The sequence below is a fragment of the Antechinus flavipes genome, chromosome 3 (assembly GCF_016432865.1).
Source record: "Antechinus flavipes isolate AdamAnt ecotype Samford, QLD, Australia chromosome 3, AdamAnt_v2, whole genome shotgun sequence".
In the NCBI taxonomy this organism is placed as follows: domain Eukaryota; kingdom Metazoa; phylum Chordata; class Mammalia; order Dasyuromorphia; family Dasyuridae; genus Antechinus; species Antechinus flavipes.
Window position 1 is genome coordinate 407,495,733 of NC_067400.1, and position 17,768 is coordinate 407,513,500.

At 33.0% G+C, this 17,768-nt stretch overlaps 1 protein-coding gene across 2 annotated transcripts in view; it reads right to left on the minus strand.

Annotated features, from left to right (window-relative positions):
* ITGA4 (integrin subunit alpha 4) overlaps positions 1-17,768 on the minus strand; it is a 131,204-nt gene that overhangs the window by 56,519 nt on the left and 56,917 nt on the right. For both annotated transcript variants that reach the window (XM_051986101.1, XM_051986100.1), the window contains exons 12-15: positions 17,113-17,203; positions 14,331-14,376; positions 13,708-13,862; positions 10,773-10,927 (exon numbers count right to left, since the gene is read on the minus strand). In XM_051986101.1, coding sequence (XP_051842061.1) covers positions 10,773-10,927; positions 13,708-13,862; positions 14,331-14,376; positions 17,113-17,203 — 447 coding nt within the window. The remainder of the gene's footprint in view (positions 1-10,772; positions 10,928-13,707; positions 13,863-14,330; positions 14,377-17,112; positions 17,204-17,768) is intronic.

The window sequence follows — 17,768 nt, forward strand, 5'->3', positions numbered from 1 at the left end:
AAAGGTTCTGTCCTTCAGCCTCTGCCTCTGCCTTCTTCTGCCTCCAACAGAGATGGAAGATCTCTCTTATCTCCTTCTGGGGAGCCCAGCCACCAACTTGCCGCGGAGAGAGGGCTTCTGGCGTAGCTCCACTGAAATCCCAAAAGTGTTCTCTGCAGCAGAGTCGTTTCTCTCGAGTCTATCGCGATCAGCCAGCCAAGAGGAAAAAATGTAGTCTGCCATAGATCCTTCATCGCTGGCTTTTTATCTGCCTCTTCTGAGAGAATGGGATTATGGGTTTTCTCCCATAGTGCTCTCTGGCCCAATGACTTTAAGGGAGGTGTGAACTCTCTTGAAGTTAGAAAGTGTACTTTGTGAAGCTAGCATACTTGTGGAGTCCAATGAGTAAAGGTGGGAACACAAGCCTTGTCTTGATTAGTTCTACTTAGTACCTTGTTTCAGGTTCTGGCCAAAACAACTTCTTGTAAGATTAGATCAACTCTAATTACTTAGCAGTTAGTAAGGATTCCAACAATAGCTTTTTTTCAGAAAGAGCAGATTCTGAGAAGAATAATAGCAGATAGTCTTCAGACAAAACCCCAAAGGGGGATATAATCTGGCCTCCATCCCACAAAGCTCTCTGAGAAGAAATTATAAAAGATCTCAAAAGACAGCTACAAGAAAAATGGGGAAATGAAAGAGAAGCTGTGCAATAGAGTATGGAAAAAGCATATAACTCACTAAAAGATTTGATAAAATGGAAAAAGAAAACAATTTCCTGAAATGTGATTTGGAAAAAGTAAAGAACTCCCTGAGAAACAGAATTTGTGAATTGGAAAAGATAAAGAACTCCCAGGAAAGTAGGATTTATGAATTGGAAAAAGAAAATAACTCATGGAAAAAAATTCTATAAAGCAAAACAACTCATTTAAAAACTCAACTGGACATATACAAAAAAGAAGTTTTAAAAAGTTAATGAAGAAAATAACTCATTAAAAATCAGAACTGAACAAATGGAAATGAATGATTCATTGAGACATCAAGAATCGGTCAAGCAAAACCAAAAATAGGAAAAAATATTAAATATCTACTTAGAATAACAACAGACCAGGAAAATAGATCTAGGAGAGATAATCTAAGGATTATTGGTCTTCTTGAAAACCATGATGAAAAAAAGAGCCTGGACATTATTTTTCAGGAAATCATCAAAGAGAACTGTCCAGATGTAATAGAATCAGAAGGTAAAATAGGCATTGAAATAATTCATCAAACACCTTCTGAAAGAGACCCGAAAATAAAAACTCCAAGGAATATTGTGGCTAAATTTCAGAATTATCATACTAAGGAAAAATATTACAAGCAGACAGAAAAAAAAAATTCAAATAGTGAGGAGCCACAATAAAGATCACTCAGGATACAACAGCTTCCACATTAAAAGATCAAAGGGCCTGGAACCTGATATTCTGAAAGGCAAAAGAATTTGGAATGCAGCCAAGAAGAAACTACCTAACTAAACTAAGCATTTTCTTCCAGAGAAGAAGATGGAGATTCAATGAAATAGGTGGATTCAATTTATTCCTAATGAAAATCCAGAGCTAAACAAAAATTTTGACCTCCAAATATAGGACTTAAGAGAAGCATAAAAAGATAAAAATGACTCTTGGAAACTGTATTTCTGTAATGGGCATACATAAAGAGCATGTGTATAATTTGATTTTACTGGCATAATATAAAAAGGGGAATTAGAAGTAGAAAGGGGGTTGTATCAGAAAAAAGGAAAAGTGGAGGTAAAAAGAGGGAAATTATATCTCATGAAAAGGCAAAGGAAACCTATCATATCTGAGGGAATTAAGGGAGGGGGAAGAATATTATGTGAATCTTATTCTCATCAGATTTGGCTCAAAGAGAAAATATTAGACATATTTGGTTTACAGAGAAACTTCTCAGAGAGAAAAAAGGAAAAGGAAAAGAATAGGCTAAATAGAAGGGAATACAGAATAAATAAGGAAAAGGTTAAGGAAGGGAGAGGGACTCAAAGGGGATGGGAGGGATTTTAAAGAGGGAGAGCTACATGAGGCAAGTTTAATACTGGGTAGGGGGAGAGGGGGAGAAAGAAAAAGAAAAATATAATCTGGGGATAATAAGATGCCAGGGAATATAGAATCAGTAGCTTTAATTGTAAATGGGAATGGGATGAACTCTCCCATAAAGTGGAGGTGGATAGCAGATTAGATCAAAAGCCAGAATTCTACAATATGTTGTTTACAGGAAAGACAGTTAAAGCAGGGTGATACATACAGAGTAAAGGTAAAAGACTGGAGGAGAATCTATTATGCTTCAGATGAAATAAAAAATGCAGTGGTAGCAATCCTTATCTCAAATCAAACAAAAGCAAAAATTGATCTAATTAAAAGAGATAAAGAATGAAACTATAACTTGCTAAAGGGTAGCATAGACAATGAAGCAATATCAATACTAAACATATATGCATCAAGTAGTATAGCATCTAAATTCCTAAAGGAGAAGTTAAGAGAGTTGAAAGAAGAAATAGACAGCAAAACTATAATAGTGGGTGATCTCAACTTTGCACTCTCAGAATTAGATAAATCAAACCACAAAACAAATAAGAAAAGTTGAAGAAGTAAATAGAATATTAGAAAAGTTAGGTATGATAGCTCTCAGGACAAAACTGAATGGAGACAGAAAAACATACACTTTCTTCTCAGCAGCTCATGAAACCCATACAAAAACTGACCATATATTAGGACATAAAGACCTCAAAATTAAGTGAAGAAGGGGAAAAATAGTAAAGGCAATCTTTTCAGATCATAATGTAATGAAAACTATATTCAACAAAAAGCTAGGGTAAATACACCAAAAATAATTGGAAACTAAATAATCTCATCCTAAACAATGAATGGATGAAACAGCAAATCATGACATAATACATTCACCAAAGAGAATGACAACAATGACACAACATACCAAAATTTGTGGCATGCAGCCTAAGTGCTAATAAGGGGAAATTTTATATCTCTAGAGGCTTACTTGAATAAAATAAAGAGAAGATCAATGAATTAGGCTCTTAAAAAGCTAGAAAAAGAGGAAATTAAAAATCCCCAATCAAATACTAAACTTGAAATTCTAAAATTAAAAGGAGAAATTAATAAAATTGAAAAAAAAACTACTGAATTAATAAATAAAACTAAGAGTTGGTTTTATGAAAAAAAAAAACAAAATAGATAAATGTTTGGTAAATTTGATTAGAAAAAGGAAAAGGGAAAATTAAATTGTTAGTCTTAAAAATGAAAAGGGAAAACTTTCCAACAGAGGAAATTAGAGCAATAATAAAGAGTTATTTTACCCAACTTTATACAAATAAACTTGATAACCTAAGTGAAATGGATGACTACCTTCAAAAATTTAGGCTTCTCAGATTAACAGAGGAGGAAGTAAATTGCTTAAATACTCCCATTTTAGAAAAGAAACAGAACAACCTATTAATCAACTCCCTAAGAAAAAATCCCCAGAACCAGATGGATTTACATGTGAATTGTACCAAACATTTAAAGAACAATTAACTCCAATGTTATATAAACTATTTGAAAAAATAAGGAATGAAGGACTCCTACCAAATTCCTTTTATGACACAGATATAATACTGCTACCTAAACTAGGTAGGTTGAAAACAGAGAAAGACAATTATAGACCAATTTCCCTAATGAATACTGATGCAAAAATCTCAAATAAAATATTAGCAATGAGATTACAGAAAATCATCCCCAGGCATAATAAACCATGACCAAGTAGGATTTATAACAGGAATGCAGGGCTGGTTCAACATTAGGAAAATTATTAGCATAATTAACTATATCAATAACCAAATTAACAAAAACCATATGATCATCTCATAGATGCAGAAAAAGCATTTGATAAAATCCAACATCCATTCCTATTAAAAACTCTTGAGAGTATAGGAATAAATGGACTTTTCCTTAAAATAGTCAGTAGCATCTATTTAAAACTATCAGTAAACATCGTATGTAATGGGGATAAACTGGAACCATTCCCAATAATATCAGGAGTGAAACAAGATTGTCCACTATCACCATTACTATTCAATAATGTTTTAGAAAACTAGCTTTGGCAATAAGAGTTGAGAAAGATATTAAAGGAATTAGAGTGTGTAATGAGAAAACCAAATCATCACTCTTTGCAGAGATTCCCCCAAAAAGCTATTAGAAAGAATCTGTAACTTTACCAAAGTTGCAGGATATAAAATAAATCCACATAAATCATAAGCATTCTTAAATATCATTAACAAAATCCAACAGCTAGAGATACAAAGAGAAATTCCATTTAAAGTAACTGCAGATGGTATAAAATATTTGGGAATCTATCTGCCAACAGAAAGTCAGGAACTATATGAGCAAAACTACAAAACACTTCCCACACAAATAATGTCAGATCTAATCAATTGGAAAAATTTTAAGTGCTCTTGGATAGGTCAAACAAATATAATAAAGATGACACTACTACCTAAACTAATCTATTTATTTAGTGCTATACCAATCAGACTCCCAAAAAAATATTTTAATGACCTAGAAAAAATAACAAAAGTCATCTGGAAGAACAAAAGGTCAAGACTTTCAAGGGAATTAATGAAAAAAAAAAATCAAATGAAGGTGGCCTTGCTGTACCAAATCTAAAACTTATATTATAAAGCAGCGGTCACCACAAACCATTTGGTATTGGCTAAGAAATAGCCTAGTGATTAGTGGAATAGGTTAGGTTCACAGGACAAAATTGTAAATAACTATAACAATCTAGTGTTTGATAAACCCAAAGACCCAAGCTTTTGGATAAGAATTCACTGTTTGACAAAAACTGCTGAGAAAATTAGAAATTAGTAAACATTGACCCACACTTAACACCCTACACGAAGATAAGGTCGAAATGGGTTCATGATCTAGGCATAAAGAATGAGATTATAAATAAATTAGAAGAACATAGGATAGTTTACCTCTCAGTCCTGGGGAGGAAGAAGGAATTTGTGACCAAAGAAGAACTAGAGTTTATTATTGATCACAAAATAGAAAATTTTGATTATATCAAATTAAAAAGGTTTTATACAAACAAAACTAATACAGACAAGATTAGAAGGGAAGCAATAAACTTGGAAAACATTTTAACAGTCAAAGGTTCTGATAAATGTCTTATTTCCAAAATATATAGAGAATTGACACTTATTTATAAGAAATCAAGCCATTTTCCAATTGATAAATGGTCAAAGAATATGAACAGACAATTTTCGGATGAAGAAATAGGAACTATTTCTAGCCATATGAAAAGATGCTCCAAATCATTATTAATCAGAGAAATGCAAATTAAGACAACTCTGTGACCCCACTACACACTTCTCAAATTGGCTAGGATAACAGGAAAAGATAATGCTGAATGTTGGAGGAAATGTGGGAAAACTGAGACACTGATACATTATTAGTAGAATTGTGAATGCATCCAACCATTCTGGAGAGTGATTTAGAAATATGCTCAAAAAGTTATTAAACTATACATTCCCTTTGATCCAGCAGTGTTACTACTGGGCTTATATCCCAAAGAGATCTTAAAGAAGGGAAAGGGATCTCTATGTGCAAAAATATTTGTGGCAGCCCTTTTTGTAGTGGCTAGAAACTGGAAATTGAATGGATGTGCATCAATTGGAGAATGGCTGAATAAGTTATGGTATATGAATGTTATGGAATATTATTGTTCTGTAAGAAATGACCAGCAAGATGATTTCAGAAAGGCCTGGAGAGACTTACGTCCTGAGTGAAATGAATAGAACCAGGAGATCATTATACACTTCAACAACAATACTATATGATGATCGGTTTTGATGGACGTGGCTCTCTTCAACAATGAGATGAACCACATTAGTTCCATTTGTTCAATAAGGAAGAGAACCAGCTACACCCAGTGAAAGAACTATAGAAAATGAAAGTGAACCATAACATAGCATTTCCACTCCTTCTGTTTTTGTCCACTTGCATTTTTGATTTCCCTCTCAGGTTATTTTTACCTCATTTCTAAGTCCTATTTTTCTTGTGCAGAAAAATAACTGTATGGATATGCATAGATATATTGTGTTTACCATATACTTTAACATATTTAACATGTATTGGGCTATCTGCCATCTAGAGGAGGGAGTGAGGGAAAGGAGGGGAAAAAGTTGGAACAGAAGGTTTTGCAAGAGCCAACACTGAAAAATTACCCATACATATATCTTGTAAATAAATAGCTATAATAAAAATATAAAAAAGAAAAAATGTAGAAAAAAAGAAAAAATTTAGAAGGCTATTTAATCTCAATCAAAAATCATTCATGGACTACTTAGAATATGCAAGGCAGTGTGCTAGGCAATGTAATGGATACAATAAAGTATAGGGCATAGTCTCTGCCTTTAATGAACTTATCATTTAGTTGAGAAGAAAGACATATGTATAGAAATATTATCAACATTATAGGACAGCATATAGTAAGTGACTAAGGAAAGATACAGCTAATAAATGTAACTAGTGTTTACTGAGGTGGATAGACAACCAGGATTTTGTCCAAAGGCATTTCAATAAAATATGTTGATGGTTTTAATACTGAAATTCTCAAAAATATAGTTATAAATGTGCCCATTTGTAAAATTGTGTGGTAAGATAATAATAATTAGTGAGGTATTCCATAAATATAGTAATTTACATTATAAATAATTTTAAAACTGCACATGTATATTAGAGGGATTACATTTGATAGTTAAGCAACATAATTAGATTTTCAAACATTTTCTGGGTAATTAAAATTGCACTGAGTGCAACAATAGTGGAAACATGAATTTAAAGTACAACAGTCACACTATGCACTAAATATGTTGAGGATAAGGATGAGGTGGACAGAGTTCATACTGGCTCAGGAAAGACAATTGTTAAATTTATATTGTGAGCAGTTATGCCTCATAAATGGTCAAACATTATATATCAGGACTTGATTTGCTGTTTGCTGATTGTCTAGACCTAAGAAAATGATAGGGAAAATATTGCAAAATTAAGCTTAAAAATGTTTCATGGGTGCTTTTGTTTCCCCTGGAAAGTTGATTGTTAAACATTTATCAGTTCATATTTAATTTAACCTTATTAGACTTAGAAAACATTATGGAAGGCATAAACATTTTGATAATAATGACACAAAGGAGATCTTTTGACTAATAGGCACTCTAAATTCATTTTCTTAAACTGTGGTTTGTAGCTGCACATGGGGTCATGTAACTGAATGTGGATGTCACAAAATTATGATTTATTATCAATAAATGATTTGAATATCTGTTTTATATACTTACTTAACCAGGGTCACATAAAAATTTCCTGGGCAAAAAGAAGTTGTGAGTGGAAAAGTTTAAGAAGTCCTGCTTTAAACAATATTCTTACAATAAACATTAAATACTTATCTACTTGAAATCTAAAAGGGAATATAAGAGATATAAACTAAAGAATTAGTTACAGAACAAGTCCTCATACTGTATAGGCACTAAAAACAGCAATAGTGATGTTGATACGAAATTAACCTAAGCTGCTATTTCAAGAGAAATATGTAAACATATATTAAGTACATTCGCCTACTTTGTTCTAAAAGAAAGGTAGAGAGAAGCTAATGGTGAATATTTTCTTTCCTATACTGCATACATTTTCTATATTCTAACATAAATTGCTTAATAAGGATATGTATATACAATTGAAATTAGTAAACCCTGTAGAAGCTAGACTTGAGAGATCTGTTTAAACAAAAAAAAAAAATCTTATTTTCAAGAGTCCATATACCATCCTCTTCTGAACAATATAAAGAATACCCACTCCACTGATTTGATTAAGCATTAAGTAAGTAAATTGTTAGACATATCTGATTCAAAGAAATCTCCAATATTCTCAGAAAAGCCTTACTGGGAAAGGGAGAAATGAATTTCTCTATGTAGTATACAAAATAGTCTCACCAAATGTTAGTGATTATTTTGAATATTTTAGCACTTCCGCCAGAATTTGCAATGAAATTTTACTCATCAAAATTCTCAGCTAAATTTCTATCGTATATTTATCCAAACAGTTCCAAATAATATAACCAATTAACAAAGCAATCTTCTGATTTATCAAAATTAAGCAAGACTGTGGAAGGATTTTATAAAATGGGAGATCTAAGATACAAGTAACTTATGAAAACTTTAGGATCCAATGAAGGAGTGGGCTGGGAGAAGAATATTACAACAATAACTAATGAGCATTACAAACTCATGAGGAAAATGTTCCTTATGTCAAAAAGTCATCTAAAGTATACAATATATTCCAGTAGCCCTGACATCTGGAGTTTTACAATTAATAATCCTACTAATTTCTTTTTTTATTATAATAACTTTTTATTGACAGAATCCATGCCAGGGTAATTTTTTACAACATTATCCCTTGCACTCACTTCTGTTCTGATTTTCCCCCTCCCTCCCTCCACCCCCTCCCCTAGATGGCAAGCAGTCCTATATATGTTAAATATGTTGCAGTATACTCTAGATACAATATATGTTTGCAGAACTGAACAGTTCTCTTGTTGCACAGGGAGAATTGGATTCAGAAGGTATAAATAATCCGGGAAGAAAAACAAAAATGCAAGCAGTTTATATTCATTTCCCAGTGTTATTTCTTTGGGTGTAGCTGCTTCTGTCCATCCTTGATCAATTGAAACTGAATTAGCTCTCTTTATCGAAGAGATCCACTTCCATCAGAATACATCCTCAAACAGTATCGTTGTTCAGGTATATAATGATCTCCTGGTTCTCTCATTTCACTTAGCATCAGTTCATCTAAGTCTCACTAGTCCTCTCTGTATTCATCCTGCTGGTCATTTCTTACAGAACAATAATATTTCATAAGGTTCATATGCCACAATTTACTTAACCATTCTCCAATTGATGGGCATCCATTCATTTTCCAGCTTCTAGCCACTACAAATAGGGCTGCCACAAACATTTTGGCACATACAGGTCCCTTTCCCTTCTTTCATATTTCTTTGGGTAATCCTACTAATTTCAAAGAAACTAAATGTCTATGAGCTTTTGATTCCAAATGTTTTATATTCCTTAACAAATTGGTAAAAAAAAATCTAATCTTCTTTATACAATTCTTATAAGAGATGAAAGTTTTGTTATCTGCAGAAAAATTGCATTTTTCATAATGAGATGAAAAATGAAGATATATCACTTATTTTTATTGCATTTTGGAAAATTTTAAAAGCCAATGACATTCTACAAACATCCATTCACTGCTCCAAATAATTAATGGAACAAAATGGGCCCATTCCACCTAGTTTTAATTGGGAAACATGATAGCAAATCAGAAGAAGCTAATCTTGCAGAAGTGGGAAGAGAATATCCACTAAAATACTGTGGTCAACAAAGTTTTCAATCTTTCCTCCTTGATAAAACAATCAAATCAGAACATATGCTAGGAATATAATTATATAATATGAAGACATTTATATCTATGGATCCCATATGATTTCAACTAGTGATGCATTCTGAAGTATATGCAATAAATTCCAAGAATCTTTCTTTGTCTGAACACCACCATGACAAGTAGGAGGATGTGGAGAAAAAGTTTTTTCAGTGTTCTTTTTGTTCACTAATTCAACACAGTGTCCTCTTAAAATGGTTCATTAGACCTTTCCTTTAAAAAACAAACCTACAATATTTGTCACTAAAACTGATTAAAACTGAAAACCTGTGGCTATGAAAGATTAAAAATAGAACCTATTTAATCCCCACCATACAAGTGATTATTAGGTTAATACCATCCTATGCAGTTGTAGCTCTACCATCCAATAGCTTTTTTCTAGTGCTAAAATAAAAACCATTAAGGGAAATAACACAGAGATTACTGCTCTTAGCATTTAATAGTATATTGGATTCTTTGTGTTTGTTTGCATTTGTTTAAAATAAGTGTCTTAGAGAAAATTAAGCTCTAAGCTGAGGCTAGTATTTGGAATCCTAGAAAGGGCTTTTGGGGGCAATTTAACTTTTCTGTGTATATTTGTAACAAGAGATAATGTGACAATAGATGTACCATTCTCAGAACAAAGCACTGGTGATACTTTCTATTCTGACATTTGACAAAGGTAAAAAAAAAATGTGATTAGTAGTTCAGGGATAATGATTTAGATTTTTTTAAATGTCACATACTCCATTTATGACAACAGCAAATGCTGATTACAGCTGTTTAGGGCCCAACTGACATCATTGACAATGCGGGCACAAGGTCAAAGAAATAATTCCTAAACAGCCATGGTGGTCACAGCTTCCTCAAAGGACAATGAAACAAATACTGAAGAATTGAGAAAGATTGGCTCAGCTGGGTTATTTCTGAGGCTTGAACTGAACCAGGAACTCTGGCTTGAATTGAACCAGGAACTCTGCATACCTCCAGGCAAGGTTATGAACAAGAAAAGTGAAATTACAAACTTTACCATACATTATTTCCTTGAGTAATGTATATGAAACAAAAAGGATAGAGGATGGAGATTTAATGAATAGGCTTGGGTTATCTCGTGTACATAATATATGACTATATTATGTATATGATAGACTTTCATTCTTGTAGTCTACAGGAGATGAGCAAATTCACTGGATTATATCCTACAAAAGAGATACCATTTTGATGAGGTATAATTGGGTTTATGTTTTATTAGTAATAGAAAATAAGTCACATTACCCGCATAAATGCTTGATGACTCTTGCAGTTTTCTGTAATATTGGATACACTGATGCTTCCTGAAATTACATCTGATGTTCCATTAGCAGAAAAGTAAAATCTTGATGGTGAGTCAGCCTTTCTGCCCACATCCAGGCTCATATTATAAAGCAAAACTGCAATATCAAAGAAAGGATAGTCATTAACACCAATTCTCAAACAATAATTAACATTAAGAAATTTGTATAGTTTATTATTGTTGATAATAATGCTGTTAAATTGCACCAGATACTATGTTCCTCATCAAATAGACTTTTGAAAACACTTGAAAGAAAGAAAAAAATAGTAAAAATGCACTTAATATTTATTTACATAAAAGTTCAAAAATATTTACATACTGTTTCATTAAAATTATGACAATTTGATTAGAAATTTTGTTAAGCAAAACATAGTAGATACACATCTGCTGGTGAAGCTATTTTAAGAAAAAAATATTTTAATACCCGAAATTTCTGCTAAAATTTAAATAAAAAGAAATAATAAAATACACTCTATTAATTTTTACTAAGTCAGATGTACCCTACAGAAATAATATGCCTCACAAATTTTAACCTGTAAAAGTAATCTATCATTACCTTTTCAAACTAAATAAATCATCTCCTTGAGCAGAAATCAAGCACTTTAGGAAAAGAAATCACTCTTATTTGTGTACTATAGCATCATTTAATACACTTGAGTCATCCTCTCAAGGAAATCTGAAAAGATTAACACATTTCCTAAAATGCTTGTTTATCTTTTAGGAGTAACTTAATCATGTCATCCATTTTTTCCAAGAACTGATAATGTACTAGGGGTCCTCAAACTATGGCCTGCGGGCCAGATGCGGCAGCTGAGGATGATTATCCCCCTCACCCAGGGCTATGAAGTTTCTTTATTTAAAAGCCCACAAAACAAAATTTTTGTTTTTACTATAGTCCAGCCATCCAACAGTCTGAGGGACAGTGAACTGGCCCCCTATTTTAAAAGTTTGAGGACCCTTGTAAGAGATGCAGAATTTCCATTTATTGTTACAATAATGAAGCTAAGCACTTCTGGGCAAAAATTACAGTTTCCAAAGCTTAGTTCAGTGGAAGTTTTTGTAGGTAAATAAATAAAAGTGAACCAATTCAGTAAGTGTAAAATGGTAGCAGGCAAACAGGGAGTGAAAGAAAAAGAACAAACTACTTCTATTGAGACAAAAAGTACTAGTTGTACTAAATGTACCTCCTTTATGCATTGTCTCCCTTGAACCCCATCTCAGAAAATGGAAAAAAAAAGATGAACCTGTAGCAATTGAGGGGTTATATATGAGACCTCTGGGTTGCATTTAGGCACTTTTCCATTGATTGTAAAAGCAGGGTACAAAGGAAATTAAAAAAAAAAAACTCATAAAGAAGAAAAAATAGAATGTGATAAACCAGGATCTAACATCCAATAAACTGGCTTTTATGTATTGCTAAGTTTCTCACTCTGGGACCATCCATCCCCCTCTAAGTGGCAATCCTGACTACAATTTGACAAGGAATCTTTCTTCTGTTTGCTTCAATTTCCTCAACAGTAAAATGGCTATTTTAACAATAGAATCTATATGTGAAGATCAAATGAGATAATATTTATGAAGCACAGTGCTTGCAACATGGTAGTCAATTAACAAATGTTTTCTCTCCTTCTTTCCTTTTCCTGATTCCTTCCTTCCCTTCTTCCTTCTTCCTTCCTTCCTTTTTTCCCTCTTTCTTTCTCTCTTTCCCTTTCTTTCTTTTTCTTTCTTTCTTTGCATATATATTTATATATTTAATTTAATGTTAGCTGAATCTATAATGATAACAGGTAATCATTGAGTAATTAGTCAATGCTGACTGCTCCTAGTTCTGACTGCCACTAAATTATTGTGTAGCTTCAGATCAATCATTTAACTCCTTTGGATTTCAGTTTTCTTAACTCTAAAATGGAGAAGCTGAAGCAGATAATTTCTAGTATTTCATTCTGCTCTCATGTATTCTATATAATCTATAATTTAAGATGATCATTAAATTGGAATAGTAATCTTTGGATTGTACTATCCACTTTAACATGTTAACTACAGAATTGGTAAATTAATTTGCATAAACAAGTCTAACATACATATACCCATTGCTTTTCCTATTAAGTTTTTTCAAATAATTTGAATTACTTTTAATATTGGCCTGTATACACCATAATTAATAATATAAACAATCAATTTTTATGTATAAATATTGGGTTAATATCTGTTAAACTAAGAATATATTTCAAAGTCAAATATAAATAATTTTTGGATTAACCCTCATTTTGGATTATTCTCATCAGTGCTCTCCTACTAGTAGTATATATAACTGAGAATTGGCTATTAAGAATGTAACTGGCCCTACTCCCAGAAGCTGGTTTGTTGTCATAATAAATCATTAAGAAGCAGGCTGTTCTTCATTTAAATTAGATATTTATCCTGAATTTATATACCATCAAAGCTTCAATGATAATAAACAGGCTGTCCCATATAAAAACACTTTGTTCTCATCAATCCATTTTGTCAAACCAGCCCAACAGAGGCAAATATGGTAGATTATTACAAAATAATTTCGATGACATCTTTTGATTATAAACAGACTTCTCAGATACCTTCAAAGTTGGTTGTACTACAATATATTTGAGGAATATTCAACCTCCTTTTTCAGCACCCCCTGACCTTCAGGTACCTATATGGCAACCTCTTCCTCATCACCCGCTTGCTTCATAAGAATAGGGGAGATTGGAGAAGAAAATACAGATAAAAAACAATAAAATCACTAAGTATCTGCTCTCAAAGGATTCTTGACACATCAGGACCAACACTATATAAGTGTTTTTAAGTATGTAGTGATAAGCATATATTCATCCACCAAATACATAAAGGTAGATTTACCAATATAGCCTGGAACTGCTCGGCCTCTATACGAAAAGCAGAGGATCAGGTCCATGCATACAGAAGGTTGTCCATTTTCAGTACATTCAAATTTAGTTCGGTTCACTGATTGAGGATGTTTTAAAGAAGCCTCAACAATCACTACTGGTCTTGTCCTAGAAAGGAAATAAGGTACATTTTAAATTACAGAATAATTTATCATTAAGGAAATTCACTAATGCCTAAGCCTTAAAAAGTGGCAATCATAATTTCAAGCACTTTTTTTTATCAATACCTGCACATACACACATACACACACACACACACACACACACACACATATATATATACACATATCTATACATATATACATGTATATACATATTTATACACACAGAGCCAGACAACTACTTCACGTACTGACCTAAGTTAATAGTTTATTTAAAAATCATTAAAATATTTTAACTCTACCTGAAGATACTTATTTAAGGTACAATTCTGGTGAAAAATCTTCCAAGTCAATGACTAAAGTTTAGAATACCATAAAGATAAGGTCACAATCATCTTGCTGATTTTGAAAATTGTCTCTCATCATTTACAATTAAGTCCAATTGTCTTTAAGCATTGAAATGTATCAACCTTACCTCAGCACCACAGCAGAATCAGACCGAAAGGCACCAACTGCTACATCTGGAAAGGGGGAAAATCAGCACAGATTGATGATCACCATTAGTCAAAGGGAACTTTAAATACTGTATAGCATAATCACTTTTCTACTGTATCAAAATACCATTAAGAAATAATTAATTAGATGTTATATGCTAACATCTCAGAATACACTACCTTGTTTTTCTTAAATCAGCTCATTTAGAATGACCCACATTCTTTTTTCTTACATTTTAATAGCTTTTTATTTTCAAAACATATGCAAAGATAATTTTCAACATTCACCCTTGTAAAACCTTATGTTCCAACATTTTCTCCCTTTCCTTCCTTCACCCTCTCCCCTAGACAGCAAGTAATCCAATATATATTAAACATGTACAATTCTTCTACACATATTTCCACATTTATTTATCATGCTATTCAAGAAAAAAATCAGATCAAAAATGAAAAAAAAAATGAAAAAATCAAGCAAACAACAAAAAAGATGAAAATACTATGTTGTGATCCATATTCAGTTCCCATAGTTTTCTTTCTGAATGAAGATGTCTCCCTCTATCACAAGTTTATTGGAATTAGTCTGAATCCCCTCATTGTTGAAAAGAGCAAAGTCCATCACAGTTGATCATCATATAATCTTGTTACTGTGTACAATGTTTTCTTAGTTATATTCATTTCACTAAGCATCAGTTTATGTAAGTCTCTCCAGGCCTTTCTGAAAATCATCCTGCTGATCATTTCTTATAGAGCAATAGTATGACATAACATTCATATACTACAACTTATTTAGCCATTCTCCAAATGATGAGCATCTATCAGTTGTTTCCAGTTCCTTGTCACTACAAAAAGGATGCTACAAATATTTTTGCACATGTGGGTAATGACCTACATTCTTATCAACAGAGCTTGTTAAAACTGAATTGGTAGCCATCCAAGGAAACAGAAGTGTCTACATAGGAATTCTCTCTTCTATTCCTGCCTAGAGGGAAAAGTGAGACTTTGCACAGTCCTCCTTTACTTAAATCTAATTCACTTGCATGTCATGGCATCAACCTGATGTCATGGTCCTCTTCAGAGAATAAAGGACAAACAATAACCTCTGTGAGTAAAGCTTGCTCGCAAACTATAATTGATCAGTTGGAAAACTAACTTCCTCTTTCCCTCCCTTTTTCTCTTCCTCCCTCCTTCCTTCTTTCCTCCCTTTTTCCTTCCTTCCTTTTTTCCTTCTTCCTTTCCTTTTTTCTTTCTTTCCTTCCTTCCTGCCCTTCTTCCCTCCCTCTATCCCTATAGACTATCATACCCTTACCTAAAAATGTTTTTAAAAGCATTTTTTTCTCTTTTGTACCCTGAACTCTTCCAAGATATCAGGGTTTACTGGCTAGCTTTCTTTCTTAAAGACCAAGGCCTTAAACCAAAACCAATCTGATTCTCATTGACTACCAATAAGTCCCTAGGCTAAGTCCCATTTGATAAATGTTTGGGTCCGGATTAATTCAGATTGAATGTACATAGCAATCATTTCTCTTTGGCCAGAAACCCTGAATGTCTTCCTTTCCTAGATTTATTTATTTATTTAGATTTTTTTTTCCCCCGGCTAGATGAAAGAGGAGATTCTTGGCCTCAAGTGATACCTCGCCTTCATCACTGATTCTCAGTCAAGCTGAGACCTGTTGAAGATCCTAGCTTAAAAAGGCCAAAATCTCCCATTTCATCAGAGCCATATCCAATCATCCTGATCCAAATCTGGCCACTGGACTCAGATGGCTCTGCAGGAGAAAGTTAAGCAAGTCACCTGGAACAGCCGTCTCTCCTTCAAATCCACTCCACTTGGATATTATGGCCTTATCTCCCTGATATCATGGTCCTCTTTAAGAACAAAGGACAAACAACAACCATCTCTTCTTATTAACATATAATCATTCTTAATATCTGCTTTCTAGTTCTTTCAAAATTCTCATCCAAAGAATCATAAATCTATATTTAAAGCTGGAAGAATCCTTAGAAATCTTCCAGTCTAATCCTACCACTTAATGGTTGAGGAAGCTAAGGCCCAGAGAAATCAGGTGACTTTTCTAAGATCATAGCCATGGTTGGTTATTCAGTTACTTTAGGAATATTTGACCCTTTATGGCTCCATTTGGAGTTTTCTTGGCAAAAATAGTAGTTTACCTTTTCTTTCTCCACCTCATTTTACAGATGGGGAAACTAAGGCAATCAGGATTAAGTGACTTAACCAGGATTCTATAATGAATAATAGTCTGAGACTGGATTTGAATTCATGAAGATAAGTCTTCCCTGATTCTAAGCCCAGTTTAGTATTTCCTGCACATAGCTGTAATACTAGGATTTGAAGGACCTTAGAGTTTAGAACTAGAAGGGATCTTAAATATTATCTAATCCTTCTCCCTCTTTCTTTCTGGATAAGGAAAGTAAGATTTAAAGTTAAGTGGCTCACAGTAGAAAAGGTATAAGGGAGAGAACCAGAGTGATTCCAAAGTGACCTGATCCAACACCAATCCTTTTCTACTCCACTGAGACAGGTAAGATGATCAAGTTAAGGAGAAAGCTAGATTTCCTCCAGAGATGCTCAGTCACTTTAGAGAAAGCACAGGGCCATTCTCTGAATGCAATCCAATTTTGTAAGTGGATAAAATCTTAACTAGATTAAAGATTTTTCAGATGAGTAGTCTTCTATGACTTTGTGATAAAACACCTTCTACCAATTGTCAAATTTATATTTATAAAATAAATATTTTCATTCACCTGAATATCCATTATGATCTGCATCAATGCCTCCAGATATTGATTGCCCAAACATACTTAAGGTCTGGCTGATCTGAAGTCCTTGGATTCTCTGTAAAAACAAGTGAACTACATGGGAAGATGTTTTGGAAAACCTCATTTTCCAAAAGGAAATAATGAATTAATTTTAACTTTGAGATACCCTCTTTCCATGGTTCTTTTATTGGCATGAAACAGGAACTTGGTCATATAGTTTGGCAAAGAATGATTGTTCAGAATATTCATTCAAAGAAAAATTGCCTCCTTTCAAAAGGTGAAAAGGGGTAGTTTCAGAGCACTGGACTCTCAAATTTTTGCCAGTTCCACCTCACTTTATCCTCACATACCCCTTATTTGTCCCAACCACTAAACACAGTTTGAAAATAAGGCAACTATAGAGTATGGAAAGGCTCTTGAACAAATGAAATATTTGTATAGCACTTAGCAAAGTGCCAGGCACACAGTAGGTGCTATGCAGTTGTTACCTATTATTATTATTTTATTATCCAAGACCTAGCTAAGAACATAATATTTAACTGTATTGATTTTTACCAAATGCTGACAAAAATAGGATATCTAGAAATTAATCCTTATGTCCTATTTCAATCTCTAGATACCAACTTATAAATTTTGCACTA